Consider the following 21,119-nt stretch of genomic DNA (forward strand, 5'->3'; position numbering starts at 1 on the left):
CAAGAATATAACAACATAGAGATAGCTGTGCTAGTCTATATACTGTAAAAAACAAAAAAGCAGTCCAGTAGCACTTTAAAGACTAATAAAATAATTTATTAGGTGACGAGCTTTTGTGGGACAGACCCACTTCTTCAGATCATAGCCATACCAGAACAGACTCAATATATAAGGCACAAAGAACCAAAAATAGTGTGCCATATCTCTGTGACTTAAATATTGAGGCTGTTCTGGTATGGCTATGATCTGAAGAAGTGGGTCTGTCCCACAAAAGCTCATCACCTAATAAATTATTTTCTTAGTCTTTAAAGTGCTACTGGACTGCTCTTTTGTTTTGAAAGAACAAAGCGTCTGAAATACTGAGCTTTGTGTTGCACTATTCATTTTAAGTAACATGTCCAATAAACAATAAAATACGTGAAGGGTGAAAGTACAAATAATCACTATTTAATCATTATGTCATCACTTTTTCAGTGCAGGTTTAAAAATCAGTCTAGAACAAAGTCTTTGTTCTAGTTACTGCATGAATGCTATACAGGTTTTAGCTCTTGATTAAACAGTGCACTGAGTCTTTTTTAATTATTTATTTGAACTTGTAAATTACCTTGGAACCAAATCCATTCAGAAAGAGAAATCCACAAAGCAAACGTTAAAATTTATGTATTTGTGAATAATGCAAGAGAACTTCAGATCTTTTTGATGATATGAAACAACACGCCGTTACATACAAAATTTTGTAAACAGACCATAATGTCAAAGTAATTCTGATCACCATGAGAAAGTTGCTATTATGCTTCCTCTATTTTGTAAAGGCCTAATTCTATTATCTTTATTCATACCTTACTTACAGAGTAAGACATACTCTAAGTCTAGAAATATACCAAAATAGTTGCCCATGTCTAAGAAACGTGCCCGTTGTCTTGAAACAATTTTTGAGATAATGGGTGCATTATTCTGGCATTCCTGTACACAGGAGCAATACAAGGATGCCTCAAAATCACGCATTATTTCGGCATGTGGCACTGGTCAGACAACGCCACATGCCGAAATAGCTTATTTCAAGGTTAGGGCACCGTGTAGACATAGCCTAAGTGAGCAAGTATGACCTCATATGAAAAACGTGTTACTTTTATTCTGGAAAGGACTTCAAACCCAGCCTCTGGTTTGAACGCAAAAGAAGCACTCCAATAGTTGCATTGCAGGAGCAATGGGGCACATGGAAGCAATATCTGTTTGCATCTGTGAAACTTCTTAAAATCAGAATCCTATAGTTCCCTCTGATTAAAAAATGGAACAAATTAAACACACCAATTCAGGTTTGGAATAGGCAAGCAAAGGAAGCCTTCCTCCAACGCCCCCAAGGAGCAGTTTTTCAAACAATTTTAAAAGTATCAGGTTAATACTCAAAATATGTTAAACACGATGACAAAAAAAAAAGGAAAAACTGAGTCACAAGTTATGGCATTGGAGTAGCGGAGGAATAGCTTGTAGGATAAAACATACCAGATCTGCAGGTGGCCTGACCTGGATGAAGGAAAAATATTAAGGGTAGCGGTTTTGCATCCCACAGTAGTGGCAATACACTATCCTGCTCTGAATAAAATTAGTAAATGTGTTGTAAAAAATTCCCCACAGTACGTCTAACAAAGATTCAGTGGACTCATGAAAAATATGTTCTTAGCATATACTATTAAAAAAAGTTGACCACAGTCATAAAACAGATAAAAACCTTTCCAAACAGAGAAAATTCAAGTCTTTGTTCACAATGTATGAACATTTGTACAACCAGCAGAGGACACAATGCCAGTATTTAATTTTTCAGGATTTTCTTTGTTCTTGCAAACATCATCATCAAATTCAAGCAAGGTTAGTATCTTAAGGCAAGTAGATATTCTTTCATTCTGAATCCTTAATCTTGTGAATTCCACAGTTTTGGAAAATTCTGGAGTTGGAGGTAGTTCTTTAAGAAGCTGTGTAACAAGTTGTGCTTCATCAGATGCCCTTCTTGCCAACTCATGGAATTCTCCTTGATCTGATGAATTTAAGCAAGCAGCTGGTATGAGCAATAACAGATGTTTACTAAGCTGTCTGATGCCAGTCAATGTCTCTGCCCAAAAATTCACTTCCCCTTTAATAAAGAGGTGGTCGTCTTCCATCTCAATGAAAACAAAAACAACAATGATCAGCAGTTTGATAACAATCAGCAAATAATTCAATATTAAACAACATTAAGGAGAAATAATGTGAACACAAAATATTTCTTTGGTGTTCTATGTGAGGGTAAGAACTCAAATACCTATTTTGTTTATTCTAAGATTTTGAAAACACAGTTTTCCAGTGGGCCTACGACATTTTAACTCCAGAATTCATGTGCTTATGATGTAACTTATTTTTGAAAAAGTGGAAGTGAAAAAAGCTTAGATAGTAAAATGTATGTGTGTTGGCGAGTACAGAATTAGCTTGCCTCCACTGTGGCACTGTCTTACATTTAGTGATCTCAGTAATCATTATGGTAATTGGGTATATCATGGAGCTTTTGGAGAGGTTTAAATAAAGGAAAGTTACATTAAAGATACAGTAGTAGAACATCAAAAAGATACACCTTCACTAAATGCTTAAGAAAAATTTAATAAGACATTTTAAAGGTCATTTTATCATATCACTTGTCAGACAATGTTTAAAAGATACAGCTTCTGCCATTGCCATTTTATAGTATTTCCTGGTCTTTCAAAGGCAAGTTAACACCTAGAATGATACAGTATTAAGTTCTGTAGGACCAATTCTGCAAATTCTTGTTTATGTGAATGCTCCTACTGAAGTCAGTGGTTTAAACGAGTGAGGATGAGTCATGTGGAAAAAAAACTTTGTGATACTGAAGTTCACAGAATGTAACACAACTGAAAACCCTGGAAAAAACTAACGAAGAAAATCAAGAGGAGCAGGAGTGATTGTCAGACTTCAGAGATGCTGAACATCTACAACAGCTATTATCTTCAAGCCACTGTATGGTGATCAGCCCCTCTGAAAATCAGGCCTGCACCTTTGAAATAGTGGGTGATAACTGATATGTTCAATGAGCTTTTATTAAAAAAAGATTAAGGTTTAGTGTTGATATCAGTGGAATACCTTTTATGAAAACTGCAGGATCAGGCCTTTTTAAGCTATTTATTTATGTGGTTATTTATTTAAAACAGACTGCTGCCCCGGTGAATGTTATACTTTAAAGTTTAAGTCTGTTCCAGGGCCAGAAATTAGCTAGTTATTAGAATTACCATTGTTGTAGTCTCCAAATCTTTTTTCAGATCATCCTCTCCCAGCAACCATTCCAGTAACAGCCGGACACCAGCGCTGGTTTGATTCCATTGCTGAAGCAGCTCACACAATATGCCAAATGCTAAATCCAAGGCCATGGATGCATTTACAACATGAAAGGCAAACTCTGCATAAATTGAGAACAAACATTATTTTACACTGACAGTGCATATAAGAAGCAAATGTGGAACGCTAAATTACAGTGACAAGTAATTAGAAATACATGTTTAGATAACTGGGAGGGTTAGGCTCTTATGTTAAAATAATATGTGGAACACCTGAGATAATTAAGTTTATCAAGTATAATTGTATAGAGAGTAACATTCAGTTTTATGGATCCAAGTATATGAACAAGTTCCTTGGTTTCAGACACTATGGCTGGGTCTACACTTGACCCCAACTTTGAAGGGGGCATGTTAATCAGGGTGACAGGAGATTACTAATAAAGTGGTGGGGGATGAACATGCAGCACTTCATTAGGATAATTCTCCCCTCCAGCATCAAACTTAGAAGTCCTGGCATGCATGTAGCTGTGGGCACTTCGAAGTGCCCACACTACTTTCAACTGCCTTTACTCCCAAGAATTATAGGTTGTGACCATGTGTTCAGAGTAACAAAATGCAGCTATGTTTTAAATTACATCTAATGACATCTGGGATCTCAATACTGATGGCATGTTAGTGGCACGCTTTTCAACCAAACCTCCATAAAATAAATCAGATTACAAACACACACAAAATAACAAAGGTTAAAATATAAATCCATAAAAGGTCCTATTTACATAAGAGTTCACTGCACTTCTAGCCAGAAGTGGGTTTAAATACAGGTACTGCTAGCAGCATGCTAAAATAGTTTCCCTGGACAATGGAGAAATGGATTGAATCCTTAATTGAATTAATTGAATCCTTAAGCTCTTATCTACACTAGTTGTGTCTACATTACAGAGTTCTGTCAACAGAAGTCACTGACAGAACCTCTGTCTACAGAACATGTCCACACCTAATACAGGCTCTCCCTATCGATGGCCTCTATTGACAGAGGGGGGCCAGACTGCCTAGCCCTCTCTTGCCTGCCCAGCCCTCTGTTGACTGGAAGCTCTGTAAACAGGGCTGCCCAGTGAACCTGAAGCCCCCTCTGTCGACAGAGGCCCTCCCGGAGCATCTATACTATATTTTTGTCAACAGAAGCTATCGACAGAGGTGCTATGCCTCAAATGGTCAAGACAGAACTCTGAGGGAAAACTACTGTGATCTGCTGACAGATTCCTGACAGAACACATTTGTAGTGTGGATGCTCCCTAGTTGTGTCAACAGAAAGCCTCTTCTGTTGACAGAACACTGTAGTGTAGACCCATCTACAGTGTCTCTCCTTTCAATTTCCAGCTTGTGCGAATTATGTTTTAATCGCTGTGTTTGTGTGCTCTTAATGACACTGGATAACATGCCATCAGTTCCTAAGATCTACACCACAGACCCCATTATTGCTATCAGCATAAGGTGACCATCTGTCCCACTTTGGTTCGGACAGTCCCATATTTCAGGTGCCAGGAAGGCATCCTGAGTTACTTTAACAATAGGGCTCAGCACGTGTAGCACGCACTCGCTGGCCACATGCAGGCAGGGTACATTGGGGTGGTGGGGCAGGGTATGTACCCCAGTGCTTTTTAAGATTTTAATGGGACCTTGTGCCCTGGGTAGCCACCTCTCCAGCCAAGGTGACTCCCCCACCCCGTCAGCAGAGCTGCAGCCCCATTCCTGATGCCCAGAGGTGTGGGGCAGCCAGGAAGGTCCCCTGCGGGGCAGCAGCCCTGCTCCAGTGCCCCATGGCCAGGGAGCTGTACTTGCTTGGCAGCCGTCTCCAGATATCCCATAGTTGGCGCAGGGAAATATGGTCACCCTATACCAGCAGTAGAGCTGCACTAGTGCTAGCAAGAGTGGGAAAATATACATGAAAAATCCTAGGACAAGTTCCCTGACTACAGCAGGATAGAAAATGGATTGTAATAAGGTTCATCTGCATTCACCAGAGAAGAGATGTGCGTGCAAAGGATCTATTTTGAAAGTAATGCTATTCTCCAGGACATCTTTTTATGATGACAAAGGAAGGTGGAACGGCATAATCATAGCTACCCAGAAAGTTAATTACTGGAATGATGTAGTCACAGCTATCCAGAAAGTTAGTTACATTTAGAATCTAGTTCTGACTTCCACTATCTGAGGATTCATTTAATCTGATGAAGGAAAAGGACTGTTGAGATTAAAAATGAACAAAAATGCAGACAGAAAAAGACTGCAACATTGGAAGCAACTCCCTCAGAGCTGCAGCCTGGATCTCTATTGTGCATTTTTCACTTATTTTACAGCTAATTTTCAGATATGCAAATGAGAACAACAGAGATCCACACTGAAGTTTGCCACATGCAGTAGGACTAGGCAAATATAGACGCAAAGCAAGGAAAGCAAGCAATGAGATTTTGGGGCAAAGGAATGTGAGGGCACAGGCAAGGTTACTCTGGACATAGAAAACTGATAGGAAAAGGGAGAGAGAAGGGACATGATGGTGGACAGGATAGAGTAAGCTACTAAAAGGGCAGGAGAAGAATAGGCAGGAGACTGTGAATATGACCATAAGAATGGCCATACTGGGTCAGACCTATGATCCACCTAGCCTACCACTCTCATCTTCTTACAGTCGCTGGTACCAAATACTTCAGAGGGGTGATCAGAATAGGACAATTTGTTAATTGATCCATTCTTCTATCACCCAGTCCCAGCTTCAGGCAGTCACAGTGTTTACGGACACCCAGATCATCAGGTTTTGTCCCTGATCATTTTGGCCAATAGCCTCCAATGGATCTATGTACCATGTATTTATCCAATTCCCTGTGAAGGGAGAGAACAGTGATATAATACGAGGATGAAGAAGAATGGAGGAGACCGAGTTAAATGCCATGTTGTCAAACCCTAGTCATTCAGGAACTGAATAAGATTCAAAAGAATCATAAATATTGCTTTTAAAATACTGTGATTTTTAAAAAAATGACTTTAGTGTCATCACTCTTGGTTGAAAATTCACCATCTGAATGAAAAGTGTGTATGTACACATACTCCCACCCCTCCACACAGACCCTCCTCTTCCTCCTGTCTGCTCAAAGGGGTCTCTGTTTAACTTTTTCTAAATTCCTAAGATGGAGAAGTTGCTATTCTGTTGTTCGTGAGTAGGATGCATGATACTAGGGATTAGAAATAATTGAGCACCTGTAAATTTGTTCATGCTCTTCATTTACTCATAGACTTTGCATTTCAGGCCACAGAATATTGGTCACCCATTCCTTTAGTAGATCCATAACTCTGGGATGAGTTACTGAAGTCCTGAAATCATTATTTAGATTTTAAAGATTTCAAGTTATAGAGAATCCACCATTTACTCTAGTTTAAATTTCAGTGGAGCTGTTCTCCATGCTACAGAGGAAAATAAAAATCCGTTAATGTCTCTGTCAATCTGACCTGGTGGAAAATTTCTTCCCAAATGGAATATAGAGGTCACTTGGATCCTAAGCTTTTTGACATGACGACAGCTACGAAGAACCTGGAACAGAATTCTCTATAGTAACTCAGCACCCCTGTGCTCCATCAGTGGCTTTTGGGGATATCAGTTACTAGCAGTCACAGATAAGCTGTATACTATTGTAGGCATTCTCATTATACCATCCCCTTCATAACCTTACCTAGTTCAGTCTGGAAGCCAGTGAGAACTTTTGCCCTTACTGATCCCTATGGAGGGCTGTTCCAGAACTTCACTCCTCCGATGGTTAGAAACCTTTGTCTAATTTCAACATACACTTTTTGATGACCAATTTACACGTTTGTTCTTGTGTCAACGTTGGTATTCAATTTAAGTAACTCTTCTCCCTCTCTGGTATTTACCTCCCTGATGTATTTATAGACAACAATCATCAACCTGTGTTTTGTTAAGCTAAACGAGCCAAATTCATTGAATCTTTTCTCATAAGGTAGGTTTTCCATTCCTCTGATCATCTTAGCAGCCCTTCTCAGCAACTGTTCCAGTTTTAATTCATCTTTCTTAAACATGGGGGACCAGAATAGCGCAGTAGTCCAGATGAGGTTTCACCTATGCCTTGTATGATACTAATACACTTCCCTGCCTTAAATGGATAAACCTTGCCTGATGCATCCTAGGACTGTGTTAGTCTTTTTTTTACAGCTACATCAGTGGCTCACAATCATTACACTCAGGCCTTTCTCCTGCTCTTCTGCTTCCAACTGAGAAGTCCCCATCTTACAGCAAAAAATCTTGTTACGCCTGAAGTGCATGACCTTGCACTTTACACTATTCACTTTAATCCTATTTCTGTTACTCCAGTTTTCAAACTCATTTAGATCTTGTACAATAATCCAGTCCTCCTCTGTATTGGCATTACCTTACAACTTTGTGTCATCCACAAATTTTATTATTGCACACTCACTTTTTGTGCCAATGTCAGTAATAAAAATACTGAATAAGATTGATCCCAAGACTGATCCTTGAGGAACTGCACTAGTAATCTCACTCCAGACTGCTGCAGTCCTCTTTAACCAGTTCCTTATTCACCTTTCATTTCTCATATTAATCCATATTTTCTCCAAATTAAGTAATAATTTCCCAAGTGGAACTGTATCAAATGCCTTACTGAAAACGAGGTATGTTAGATCTACTGCATTTCTTTTGCCTAAGGACAGAATTACTTTCTCAGAGATCACGTTGGTCTGGCCCAATCTACCTTTTGTAACACCATGTTGTAGTTTATCACAATTAGTGTTTACCTCTATTTTCTTAACTACCTTCTCTTTCAAAATTTCTTCCAGTACTTTGCATAAGGACTGAGGTTGAACTAGCACACCTGTAGTTTCCTCGATCACTCTTTCCCTTTCTTAAAAACAGTTACTATATTGGCAATTCTCCATTCATAGGCATTTACAGATTTAAGAAAAATCCTTGCTATTTGGTTTGCAATTTCTTGTAATAGTTCCTTTAATATTATTCTTGGATTGAGATTATCTGATCTTTTCCTGTCCTTGCGTCTGGTCCCATTAAGATTTGAACTCTACTTCGGATGCGGTAATTTCTACTTCTGTATCCTCACCTCCATTAGCCACCCCTGCATCACTACCTCTAATTTCCTTACGAAAAACTGAGGCAAATATGTTTAAGTGGTGGGACATGCCTAGATTATCTTTAATCTCCATGACATCCCCAGTGCTTCATGGTCTCATGTATTTCTTTGTTTTCTTTATACAGCAAAATAACTTTTACTAACGCTTAAACTTCCTTTGGAATGGTCCAACTCTGCTGAGCTTTTGGCCATTCTCGTTCTTCCCTAATTTTTTTTAACCTCCTTGCTGATCCATCCCATCTTCCTTTCCTTGTAGGCTGTCTGCTTTTTCTTAATCACCTGTTTGAGATGCTTGTTCGTCCAGCTAGGTGTGCATACCTTCCTTATGGACTTTTTCTCCCGTGTTGAATGTAGGCTGCAGATAGTTTCTGCAATTCTGACAAAAGGTATTCCAAGATCCTTCTACATCCACATATCTGAGTTCTTCAGTTCAGTCCAATTCCCTAGTTCCTTTAATTTTTAAAGGTTTATCCCTTTGAAATCAAGGACTCTAGTTGCATATCTGTTTTTGTTTATCGTTCCATTTAGTTTGAATTTAATTATCGCATGATCACTTGAACCCAAGTTGTTCCCTATAGCCAGTTCTTCAGTGAGGTTCTCACTGCTCACCAATATCAAATCAAAAATGGCATCATGTAGGTGAATATTTGGTGAAGAAATCTGTCTATCATAGCAAGGAAAATCTGTATTTTACTATTGTTAGTGGCACTTGTCCTCGAATGTATATCTGGGAAATTAAAGTTTCCCATAATCACACAATTCCTAGTCATTAAAACCATGAGAGAGGTCTCTCTCCATATGCAAATCAGATCCTTTGAGGTCTATAGCACACTCCAAGCACTGATGTTGATCACCACTTTTTGGGACTGACTACATATGGGGCTTATCTACACTAGCTCCCTACTTCAAAGGGAGCATGCTAAGTAGGGTGTTGGGAGTTTACTAATGAAGTGCTGCCATGCATATGCAGCTCTTCATTAAGCAAATTCCCCCCCTCCACCTGCCCACGGCAACGCCAAAGTGTTAAACTTCAAAGTGCCAGCTTGTGTCTAGCCACGGCTCACCCACCAGTACTTCGAAGTCCATTTACTTCTCAAAATTTTGAGGAGTAAAGGGACTTTGAAGTTGTCCAGGCACTTTGAAGTTGCCGTGGGGGTGGGGGGATTTGCTTAATGAAGTGCTGCATGTGCACCGCAGCACTTCATTAATAAACTCCCAACACCCTACTTACCATGCTCCCTTCGAAGTAGGGAGCTAGTGTAGACAAGCCCATTGAGTTGTATAAATTCAATCAATCCATCCTTTCTTTACTCTCTACCCTAAGACAAAATGGGAAGAAGGGTTCTTCAAAGATGGGGTTTACTTTCGCAAGAGCCACGTCGCCACTGCTTTTTTTCTTTCCAAAGGAGAATATGCAAATGAGGCACAAGATATGTAAATCTGCACCTTGTTTCAATTTCCCTCATTTCCCTCTTTCAAAGGAGAAATGCAAGTATAGACAGCCCATATGTTATATTAACTGAACGATTAACGTTAAAAATTACAGACATTGCTGCTATTTTATCTATCTCATTTCTTGTACTGAGATCATAGATATAAATAACAACTTTACTTTGATACTTAAGACAATCAGGTCTCGAAAATCAGGCATATAGAGTATATCAATGACAAAATATGTTTAAAATGCTTTGAAGATGAATAGTGCTGCATACGTTCTATGTAAAAGACAATAATTGATATTATGTGCATGCATAAAGACGAATACAACTCTCTTTATAGGTAACTTAAGAATTTACATAGTTTTCACTGAAGCATTTAATGTTTATAGGCAATTGTCAAAACCCACTGATTTTAATTAGCCTTATATTATATTTTACTTTATACTGTGTCCATAATTCAGAGTCATGTGAAAGAGTACTAATGAAACTGATTTAATGGACCAGCATTATAAGTCACTTACTTTGTAAACAACGTTATTCAGAAACATCTGTCTGTACCAGTTAGATATTTTACATCACATTTTTACAGTCAACTTACTACTACTAACGGAAAATAAAATATCAGGAATTGATTCTGAAAAATCAGAGTGCACGGGGCTACTAATGAACATAACAATATAAACATTCCATAGACAGCAGGATATATAGACTCATTCACTGTAGCAGTGTTGAAATGATCACTCATCAGTTCTAAAAATATGCAAAAATGTCAGTCAGGAACCAAGATGAATATATTGTTAAATAAAGTCACTTCAGTTATGGCAATACACAGAATGCTCTATGCTTTAAACTAGTAGTCAGAAGATAAAGCATAAGAATGAATAATACCATTTGAAATGTAAAACAGAAGATAAAAATAAGTTACTGGATGTTTTTCTATGTTCAAGAAATAAATTTTCACAAGGGGGAGTTAGAAGCACTATAGTGTTTTGAAACTTCTTTGTTAATCCACCCATGGAAGAATTAGACCTCCCACATACCACAAAACCTTTGATCATGCCAGATGTGAACATTTCTCCTGGTAGCCTATCATGTGTCCTCAAAATATACTCCTTTTAAATTTTGTACTATGCTGAGAATTGTAAAAACAAAACAGAACAAAACAAAAAAACCCATCGAGAACAGTGTAACGAAGTATACATACTAAGAATGATAAAACAGAAAAGGCAGGGAACAGACTATGAGAACAAAGATTAAAAGCTAAAGTTGCATGTTTATAAACTGTTTTCTGATTGGTTTACATGAGTAAACCATGTCAAACAATTGTCAAACAATAATTTAGCTTAAGTTTGTAGAATAGTGCAAGTCATACAAGAATTTTTTCAGTCAATGCAAATATACAAAAAACTAATTAATTCAGTATCTAGAGCTCTAAATAAAAATCTTGTTAGGAGAGCACAAACAACATTGTTCTTTCCAACAGCAAGAGTAAAATATCACTGAAGGAAGGAAGAAGGAATGCAGAATAATTCTCTAAGTCAAATTAAAGGATGAATACAATAAACCAAACTGGAATTTAGCCAATTTTATTTCTGTAAGATGTGCCGTGGGATTTAGGTAGTTATGTAAACGGTAATTGTGTAATCTCAGTAATTCAGTATCTCATGAATACCCTGTGAAATAGTGTAGCTTTATCCATTCTCATTTTACTGAAGCATACACAGTGAGGCTAAGTCTACACTAGGGGAAAACTTCGAAATGGCCATGCTAATGGCCAAATTGGAGAATACTAATGAAGTGCTGAAATGAATATTCAGTGCCTCATTAGCATGCTGCTGGCCACGGCACTTTGAAAGCGCTGTGTTTTGCTCGCACGCAGCTCATCTACACATGAGTCCTTTTCGATAGGACCCTGCAAACATCAAAATCCCCTTACTCCTATCAGCTATCAGGGGATTTCGATGTTTGTAGCGGCCTTTTGAAAAGGGCCCCTGTGTAGACAAGTTGCACGTGAGCAAAACACGGCACTTTCAAAGTGCCGCGGCCAGCAGCATGCTAATGAGGTGCTCAATATTCATTTCAGTGCCTCATTAGTGTTCTCCAATTTGGCCATTAGCATGGCCATTTCGAAGTTTTCCCCTAGTGTAGACATAGCCCGATTGAATTAGTGAAGTTCACAAAGTGAGACTATGGCAAAGCTGGGGATTGATTTCTAAATTAGGAATACTTCTTTTCTTAAAACAATTTTATATGAAATCCATTCTGTATGCAGATACCTTTTATAATATTTCATTCCATCAAAACAGATTAGTTCATTTTAGTCCTCTAGAGAATTATCTTTCCTCTTATGACATACAACTAAACCACCTGGTTTCCACTTCATTGCCTGAATCTTTGGTTTATAGCTTTACTTTTTCATAACTTTTTAAGAGAGGTCTTTCCTCAACATCAAGTTTAAAAAAAAGTCCAAGTATAACAGCATTTCAAAACAAAATGTCCAAAACTTGTTGGAGGCTCTTGCGCATATTTACAGTAGTCTTGGTCTACAAAGCATAAGCCACACTCAGTGTTGGTTTTAAAATCTCATCTTACGATACTTAACAAAGTTCACAACTCAGTTTATTCAGTCCCATGCAGTAAATATACTTCATGTATAAAATAATTATTTGAAATTCTTTTTTCAGCCACAAGAAGCTGCATAAAAATATATTTAACATTAACCTAGTTAAAGCTCAAACATGGAGGAAAAAATCTATCCATTCTCATAGCAGCAGATAGATGCTCAGAGTATTAAAAATGTCTGCCTTCTGCATACCAGACTTGCTTTGAAAAAGGTTTTGTTAGGAAATAATTGCAGACAGCAGAAATTCTAGAGGGAGGAACTTGGGACATTTACCACTTGCCTTTATCACCTTTCACAAAGAAAACTGTACCTCACTAGTCAGCAGAAAACTAATACTTCCCATGTGCCATTTGTCTGCTATGTGTATTTATTAGAGAGAAAAATGGAGAATCTCTCAGACTCTGAAAATGAGTATCATTTTTATTCACCTGTTTGTTCTAAACTTAGAACAGAATAAGGATGCTGGCTAACATGGGTTGTTACTGAAATAAAAAAATAGCAGCAAAATTAACATGGAGATGAACACAGTTTAAAAGACAAATGTACAATTAAAATTAAATATATGCCTAAGAATTTGGCTGTTTTCCTCTTCCACTTAAAGCTTCTCCTTTTTGATTAGTCCCAAATTCTGTGAGTGAGAAACACTTCTTGGCAAACACAAGCTATGAATTGCTTTTGAAGATTTTAATAAAAAAAATAACAATTTCATTAAAGAGGACACCAATCATTACATTTGTCATATGTGGGCCCAACAGCAGACACAGGAAAACAGTTGCTGCTTGAAAGCTGGTTAATAACATCAGTGACCAGTTTCTTTCTCACTGCTCTATGCGCCCTTTGTGCTCTTCAGGTGGAGCCAAGGAATTGGAAAGGAGGCATTCCCTAGCTGGAAGGAATCCCCAGCAAGGTTTCAGTCAAACAGCTCTGATGACACCTGCAGCCCTTAGCATGTGGAAAGTATTGGAACACAGATAGGAGGGGCAGGGCCATGATAAATGCTGGCAGTCTCTGACAGGCTCCTAAGGGGCCATATCCAGCCAGCAAACTGAAAGCAGCCCTTAGCCTTAAGTTACTTTCAGGTCACATCTAAATTAGGAGTGCTTTACTGGTTCAAGTATATTGGTATACTATCCCAGCAAAGTGCTCTTAATGTGGATCCAGCTCATATCTAGAAAAGTTCAGCTGTGCCAGTATAGCTTATCCCTTCCCTGCACTGAAAAAAACAAATGATACTGGTAAAAACACAGCTTTCCAGTGTTGCTGCACTGGTGCATTGTGGTGGCACAACTTTGACACATATGCTAGCAGAAGTCTGAAGCTGAGACATTGTTTTCTTACACTAGGACTGGTCTATAATAGATCCCAGAGTTGGGGGACCAAATGCAGTTCCCTTTTGTACTTTCCCCAAGTACATCCAGTGAAAGCTGGGTGCAGTTGAAGATTTGTCTCCAAAAAGCAAGCCCCACCTCTTCAGTGTTCCCTACAAAAATTTGGTTAGCTAACAAAGCATAATTTAAGGGGTAGTATAGCTGAAATGTTGGTATTTATTTTTCTTTAAAAGAATGCAAATTAAGGAGTATATAATTATACATCTTGCTTATATCCTTCTTTCCCATCCCAGTATATTGCTTGACATCATAAAGTGCTGGTTCACAGTGTCTACCACCAAGGAATCAAGGGGAGTGTGTATAAATGTGTTCACACCCTTTGGATGGTACAAAGTAGCATCTCTTGTTGCATTTCACTGTAGATGGCAATGAGGCAAGGGTTTGCCACAATGTCTTGGTGGCATCTGAAATAGGCCTGATGAGAGGCAAAGCGATACAGGCTGGAATAGAAGAGACAGGGTCAGCATCTGCCTGGATGTTGAGACCTTAGGAAACCATCCTGAGGAATTGCTGCAGGACCATATTGTCTTCCAGGGCTGGGGATAAGATGCTTTAATGCTTTACCTGTTCTTTAAGGTGGTATTCCTGGTAGCTATAACTTCTGCCAGGAGGGTGCTGGGGAGCAGCATGTCAGCACAGGCGATCACTGAGCCATCGTGCTGGTTTTCCTCTCAAATGTGCCCTAGAAGGGCTGGTGCCAGTGAGAAAGGTGTCGTGCTCTGTATTAGGTTCTGGGATGCTTGAAAAGGCCTTAGGCATCAAAGGCACACAGATTTCTCTTGGCAGCTCTGGAGATGAGGCTAGAGGTTTGGTTTGCATCTCCTGGGCTCCCTCTGTAGGCTTAACAACCAAGGGTAAGTCTCGTGGCCTGACTTGCATTGCACCTTGGGCTTGTCTCTTGCTTTGCTCATGGGAGACCTCCCCATCTGGTCTCCTTTTCTTTTGTAGCACTAGTGACTGCGAACAGTGCCTATGGTGCATATCACAAGAGGAGCCTGTCAGGTGTGATAAGTCTTTGGACAGCACCTGAGCATGACCTGATGGTACCAGTGCACTGTGCAAAGAGGAGGAAGCACTCTGTGCCGAGTCCCTTGGTGCATGGTCTAGCTAAGGCTTGAGTGCTGACTCATTTGCAAGACCTTCAGGCGCTGCTGTCTGTCTGAGTGTGAGAGGTCTGAAGGTCTTGTGAATGGCACAATAATCTTTTTTGACGACCCTCTCTGAAACACTTCAAGCAAGAAGCATGTGTAGGGGTCACTTCTTGGCATATGCTTGCCAAAGGATTCACAGGCTTTGAAGCTTGGAGACTCAGGCATGCCCTGGTGCTGAACCACAGGGGAGGGAAAATATTTCCCAAATGAAATATATAACCACTATGAATTATTAGTGCTCAACTGTCAATAAATAACTAACACTCGGAACTATAGGACAAAGATGTATGAAGCTGCTGCACTGGAAAAGAGCCCAGGGGAGTTCCAACTAACCATTACTGGTGGCAAGGAGGAAATGAAGCAGCCTGAGTGTGGTTAGGATGCAGTATTGGGCACCACAGAGATGCGACTCCAGGGGCGCCCAGGCTGACCCTACACCTAGCTCCTATGGGAAAAATTCTTCTGGCTAGCACGCACATGCGCACACAAACAAATCACTGGAATGCACACGAACAAACACTTGCAGAATTGATGATGTTTTCTTAGAAAATAAAGTAAATTTGATGCTGTACAAATTGAAAACAGGGCAGCTGAGCCAAGAGAAGCTGCTGGGAGTCAAAGGAGGGCCACCGTGGAGGGAGCGGGGACCAGAAATAAAGCTGGTGCTCTGCTGGCAGAGGCCAGGGAGGCAGGAAGCAAGCAGTGAGCACCACACACAGGGCAGGTGACCAGAAAGAAGCTGCAGGAGGCAGCTGCACGCCCCTTTTGAAATTTCATGCCCTCTAGTTTGCACACCCCGCCGTAGACTCACTTATTCATCCTAGTCTGTCAGATCCCAAAAATCTTCAGAGAAAATAGCAGACATCTACTTTCCTGGATATTTATGGAATGAGTGGGCTGAGGAATTGTGGATAGTTAGACCAGGGAGATTTGTGACAGGCTGTTTTATTTGAGCAATTTATATTTTGTAAGTAGGCATTAGATTAGCAGGGAAATTATATTTCTGAATTTTATCCTTTTGTATCTTTAATATTAGTATAAATGATAATCACTTCTAAGAAGCATGAAGAAGAAACAACTGCTTTAGAAGAAACATCACTGTCTGATGAGTTTTTCTATGTTTCACAGGGTATTAATACAACATGTTTATAAACTTAGTTTTAATTCACAGGATACTTTTCCAGAAATTTTGCAACTGCTCCATGATTTATTAAGCAGAGACTGTGTATGCCTTGTTTATCTACACATATATGCATGTATACTGCACAATTTTAATGCCTTTCAACAAAATTTCTACTTCTGTTTATTAACATTTATTGGTGATAGAAAGTAAGGTATTTCTGTGATTAAGGCACATGACTAAAAAATCAGAGACTAAGAACTGCTAAGTGCTCAATACCTGGAAAGTCAGGCCACTTATCGAGGTACTTATGGATTTAGGAGTCTAATTTTAAACATCTATTTTTAAATCACAGAATTAAAGTCTAACAAGACTGATTTTGCAAAGAGCAAGGGAAGGAAGTTTTAGTTGTTTGGGTGTGAATTTATAACACTAAAAGTGTAAGTCTAAAATATAACTGTGGGTATTCAGTGCAAAACTGAAATAGGACTGTGTTGTGTGTCTGCACATAAGAAAGAATTAGAATGTAATTAACATACTCAGTGAAAAAAATGAATGGGGGTTTATTGGCGCTGGTAATAAGATATTGTAAGCCTAACCTCTCCTGTGATCTAGCCAAGCGTTTAAGTTAATTTAGACCTCCACTAAAGCATTTCTGTTAACACTTTCATCTTTCCATTGGGAATTATTTATAAAAAAAAGTTTTCCACTGCTAGCATGACAAGGTGATCATTAACGTAGAACAGATCATGCCAAGAGAACAAAATTAAAAACATGCAAAGGTGCCACCACAGGGGTGGAATAAGCAACTGCCATAAATAAAACTGTTTCAACATAGTCTTACTCTTTTAAGTCTGATAACAATCAAAAGCACTTTACAAAAACTCAAACAACATAAAGTTAACTTTCTAGTCTTTTCTTGCCAAAGATTTTTTACTTGATTTCTTAATACATGAGAAACCAATTTGCTCAACAAAGTCAGTTCTGGAGTTTTCCTGTAGGGAGAGCTCATTTGGAACTGATTACAGAAAAAATAAGTGTGTAACACATTTCACGGTATGAAGTAAGAACCCATTGTGTCCCATGACTGCTTTTAAAAATAATGAAAAATTACTAAATTTGGTGGGAAAGCTATGGCTCAGTAAATTAATAATCCAATAAAAATCATTTTTTTCTAGATTGCTGCTTTGACTCCGGCCCAGATGATGGAATCTCAGTCATTATCAATTAATAGCTCTTTGGTAATTTCAGCCTAGTTCTTAAAGGGCAAGTATCCACATCCTTCGCTTTCATACATACACAGACTTCAGAAATGACAACTTGCTTGCAGTATCACTAGAGACAGCTAGGACTGAATGGACCTGCAGACTTTAATACTATCTTAGTGTGATAAGGATCTTAAGGAATCACCTCAAGAAAGACTATCACCACTTATACCTTTGCATCACTTAAGTTGTGCTTAGATTTGTGCTGGCCCTTTACACAGGGATGAATTTCACTGTTGTTGAGGTAGTCCCTTAATATTAAAGAGCACATGGACAGAAAAGACTGAGGAAACTGAAAACTATTAACACGTGTTGCAGAAAAACAGACAATTTCAGGTTCTATAATGGTCAGTTACACACTTTTCATGAGTATAAAAATCAATGAAAAATGTTATTTAACCCACTCCCTGTTTCCCACAACATCAACAACAACAAAAAATCCAGTTCATAAGAGAAATTACTACCTTCATGTTCGTTAAGTATGTAATAGGCATGCATTTTTTACATAAATGTTTATTTAACCTAAATGTGAACAATGTACAAATTAGGAAGTATTGCACAGACATATGAAAAAGTATACCTCATCTGCGGTTGTGAGATAGCAAAGGTGCATAAATAATAAGAAACTTGTAAAATTTTGAGGGTTTTCCAGCCTGTCATTTGTTTTCACTTAGTATTCTATCTAACAGTTTACAGCACACACACACACACACACACGCAGTGTGTGTGTGGGTGGGTGGGTGTGAGAGAGAGAGAGAGAGAGATTCTTATAACCTTACATTATTTAGTACACAGCTGGCAAACAAAGGCTTATTACACAACAAATAGTGTAACATTTTAAGGATAACTTGACTATGAAAGACACCTAGGCCAGATTCTCTGCTTCACCCACATTGCAACATTTAGGTAGGAAAATTTTGGCAGGTTCTGACCCCTCAGAAACCTTATGGTAGGGATGTAAATTAGAGTAGCTAAAGCTCTACTCTAATTTCTCTCGGGGTGGGTGGCACAGGACTAGGTGCTGAAACCAGCTGTGTCCAAGCACTCTGACACTATGGAGAGTTGATCCCACCATAAACTAAGCCAAATGTTATGTTTTTACATTATGTAAATTACCTTATATCATCTACAATATCCCTATTTACAGTTGTCCCCCCTTCTGGAGAAAGGGATAAACAGTGCGGTGGCAAAGTTTGCAGATGATAAGTAACAGAGAGATAGCCATGCTAGTCTATATACTATCAAAACAAAAAAGCAGTCCAGTAGCACTTTAAAGACTAACAAAATAATTTATTAGGTGATGAGCTTTTGTGGGACAGGTCCACTTCTTCATATCATAGCCATACCAGAACAGACTCAAACACTCCTGATTCACAAACCTATCAGCCAGCACTTTAATGGAGTGGGCCATTCTGTTAATGACCTGAAAGTCTGTGTTTTAGTGAAAAGGAACTATAACACCTGTTTGGAAAGAGAGGCTGTTGAACTCTCTTTTATATTCAAATTCGACACATTAAGACGTGGTTTGAACTGGGATGGCAATTTTCTAGCTCATTATAGGGACTCTTTTACATACTTTGCTTTATCTAATTCTTGACTTCCCCCTCCCCCCACTTCTGCCCCTCTGCTCTCTGATTTGCTCTCCTTGATAATAATTTGTCTGATTTGTCAACCTTGATTACTATTTTTGGTTCTCTGTGCTTTAAATATTGAGTCTGTTCTAGTATGGCTATCATCTGAAGAAGTGGGTCTGTCCCACGAAAGCTCATCACCTAATAAATTATTTTGTTAGTCTTTTAAGTGCTACTGGACTGCTTTTTTGTTCGGCAGATGATGCAAAATGACACAATATAGTTAAGTCCAAAGAATATTGTAAAGAGTTACAAAGGGATCTCACAAAACTGGGTGACGGGCAACAAAATGTTAGGACAAATTTAAACATTCATAAATGCAAAATAATGTATAATGGAAAACATAATCCCAACTATACATACAAAATGATGGGGTCTAAATGATCTGTTACCACTCAAGAAAAATCACTGAAGTCATTGTATGTAGAGCTCTGAAAACATCAGCTCAGGACTGAGGCAAAGATTACATACTTCCAAATAGAAGGGAGGAACACTTGGATTTGTTTGCTTCCTCGTTTCCCAGTAGATGGCATCACAATGCTAACTGTCCAGAATGCTTCTTACAGGACAGGACAAAACAGATGTACATACACTTCTCCTCTTGTTTCATTAACATACTATCCTTCACTGCCTATTCTACACCACTGTGTTGTGTTCCAAAGCTCTGCTGAACAACTGCCCCATTTCAGCTACGCTGGGATTGAAATATAGCACCCATATTGAGGAAGGAGTGGGCTGAAATTGCTGTGTTTATGAACAACCCTTTATTCTTAAATTTTTAATTATGCCTATTACGCATGCATTGGGGAAGCTGAGTTAATATATTAACCAGGTATGGCTTGCAAAGAGTTCTTTGAACAATGTGAATGATAAGATCTATATAAAAGTAAGACTATTACAACTACCATTTGCTGCTCCTCTAAGCAGTCAGGAAAACAGTTCACATGAAAGAGTAACAAACTAAGTTACTATTTCAATCCTTTATTGAAAGCAAAATGCAATGATCAACAAATCAGAAAGTTGTCACATGAGGACAAAAGGGATTTTTACACTCTAGTTCTAAAATGACAAGACATTTGCTGAAAATGTGATCAGAAATCCTTTATTCACAAATTGCATGAGAATGTTCATCTTGATCTCAATAAAGTGGCCATTCATTAACATTTTAACCAGGTACAGTGATTTTGCACTTTATGGATGGCTTTTTGTGGATACAGCAACTTTAATCTGGCTTTGTGAATGAAGGTAGGTACTGACAACAAGTGAAAATAAAAACAAAGGTGCAAGTCAAAAGCTGAATATCTAATTATAACAGAAGTTTTCTGAGCTCGTACTTGGATCCCTGCCAAGACATTAGTACACTGAAACAAAAGCTATCTAATCCTTCATAACTTCTACCACACACCACTTTGCTGTCTGGAACAAACTTCTTAAGAATAGGGAAATCTACTATAAATGTAATCCTTTGCATCCATGATGGATTAAATCTGTCATTGGCGGTGGCAACTTCAGGTAGAAAAACAGGCTGTCACTATAGGCTCACTATTCTCTCAAACTACGTCTAAACTATGCCTGCTCAAATACATACATAAAAACATTTTCCGCTACCAGCAGAACTGAAAAAGGAATAGGAGCCATTATGTCAGTTTAATCGTCTCTTTCACCTTGCAAATAGGTTTTTTTTTTAAATCAAATTATCATCATCCTCATTAACTGCACACACCATCACTTTAAAAGATGCAAAAACATATTAATTAAATAGTAATCCATTCCTACCATGTTCAGCAATGAGTTTTAGTCATTGTTTGAATATGGAAACAATTGCATTACCCAGAAACCATAACTGGCAAAAGACACTGCCAACTATTTACAAGTGATCCTGGGTATTCTGAAGAATGGTTTTGATAAAAAAAATAGGAGGTATTTTTTACAGCACATTAACAGCTATAAACAGCATAGCCATTGCCAAAAAATATTCTTATAAAAACAAAATATATTTATTAAGGACAACGCTGAT

General features: G+C 38.5%; 1 protein-coding gene across 3 annotated transcripts in view; it reads right to left on the reverse strand.

Annotated features, from left to right (window-relative positions):
- Positions 1-294: 294 nt before the first annotated feature.
- Positions 295-21,119, reverse strand: part of THADA (THADA armadillo repeat containing) — a 310,355-nt gene continuing 289,530 nt past the window's right edge. For 2 of the 3 annotated variants that reach the window (XM_074989608.1, XM_074989609.1), the window contains 2 exons: positions 3,273-3,439; positions 295-2,156 (listed from right to left, as the gene is read on the reverse strand). In XM_074989608.1, coding sequence (XP_074845709.1) covers positions 1,761-2,156; positions 3,273-3,439 — 563 coding nt within the window. In that variant the 3' untranslated portion in view covers positions 295-1,760. Of the gene's footprint in view, positions 2,157-3,272; positions 3,440-21,119 lie in introns of those variants that run through there. The other variant, XM_074989610.1, reaches the window with a different exon arrangement.

This window comes from Carettochelys insculpta, chromosome 3, assembly GCF_033958435.1.
Source record: "Carettochelys insculpta isolate YL-2023 chromosome 3, ASM3395843v1, whole genome shotgun sequence".
Classification (NCBI taxonomy): Eukaryota; Metazoa; Chordata; order Testudines; family Carettochelyidae; genus Carettochelys; species Carettochelys insculpta.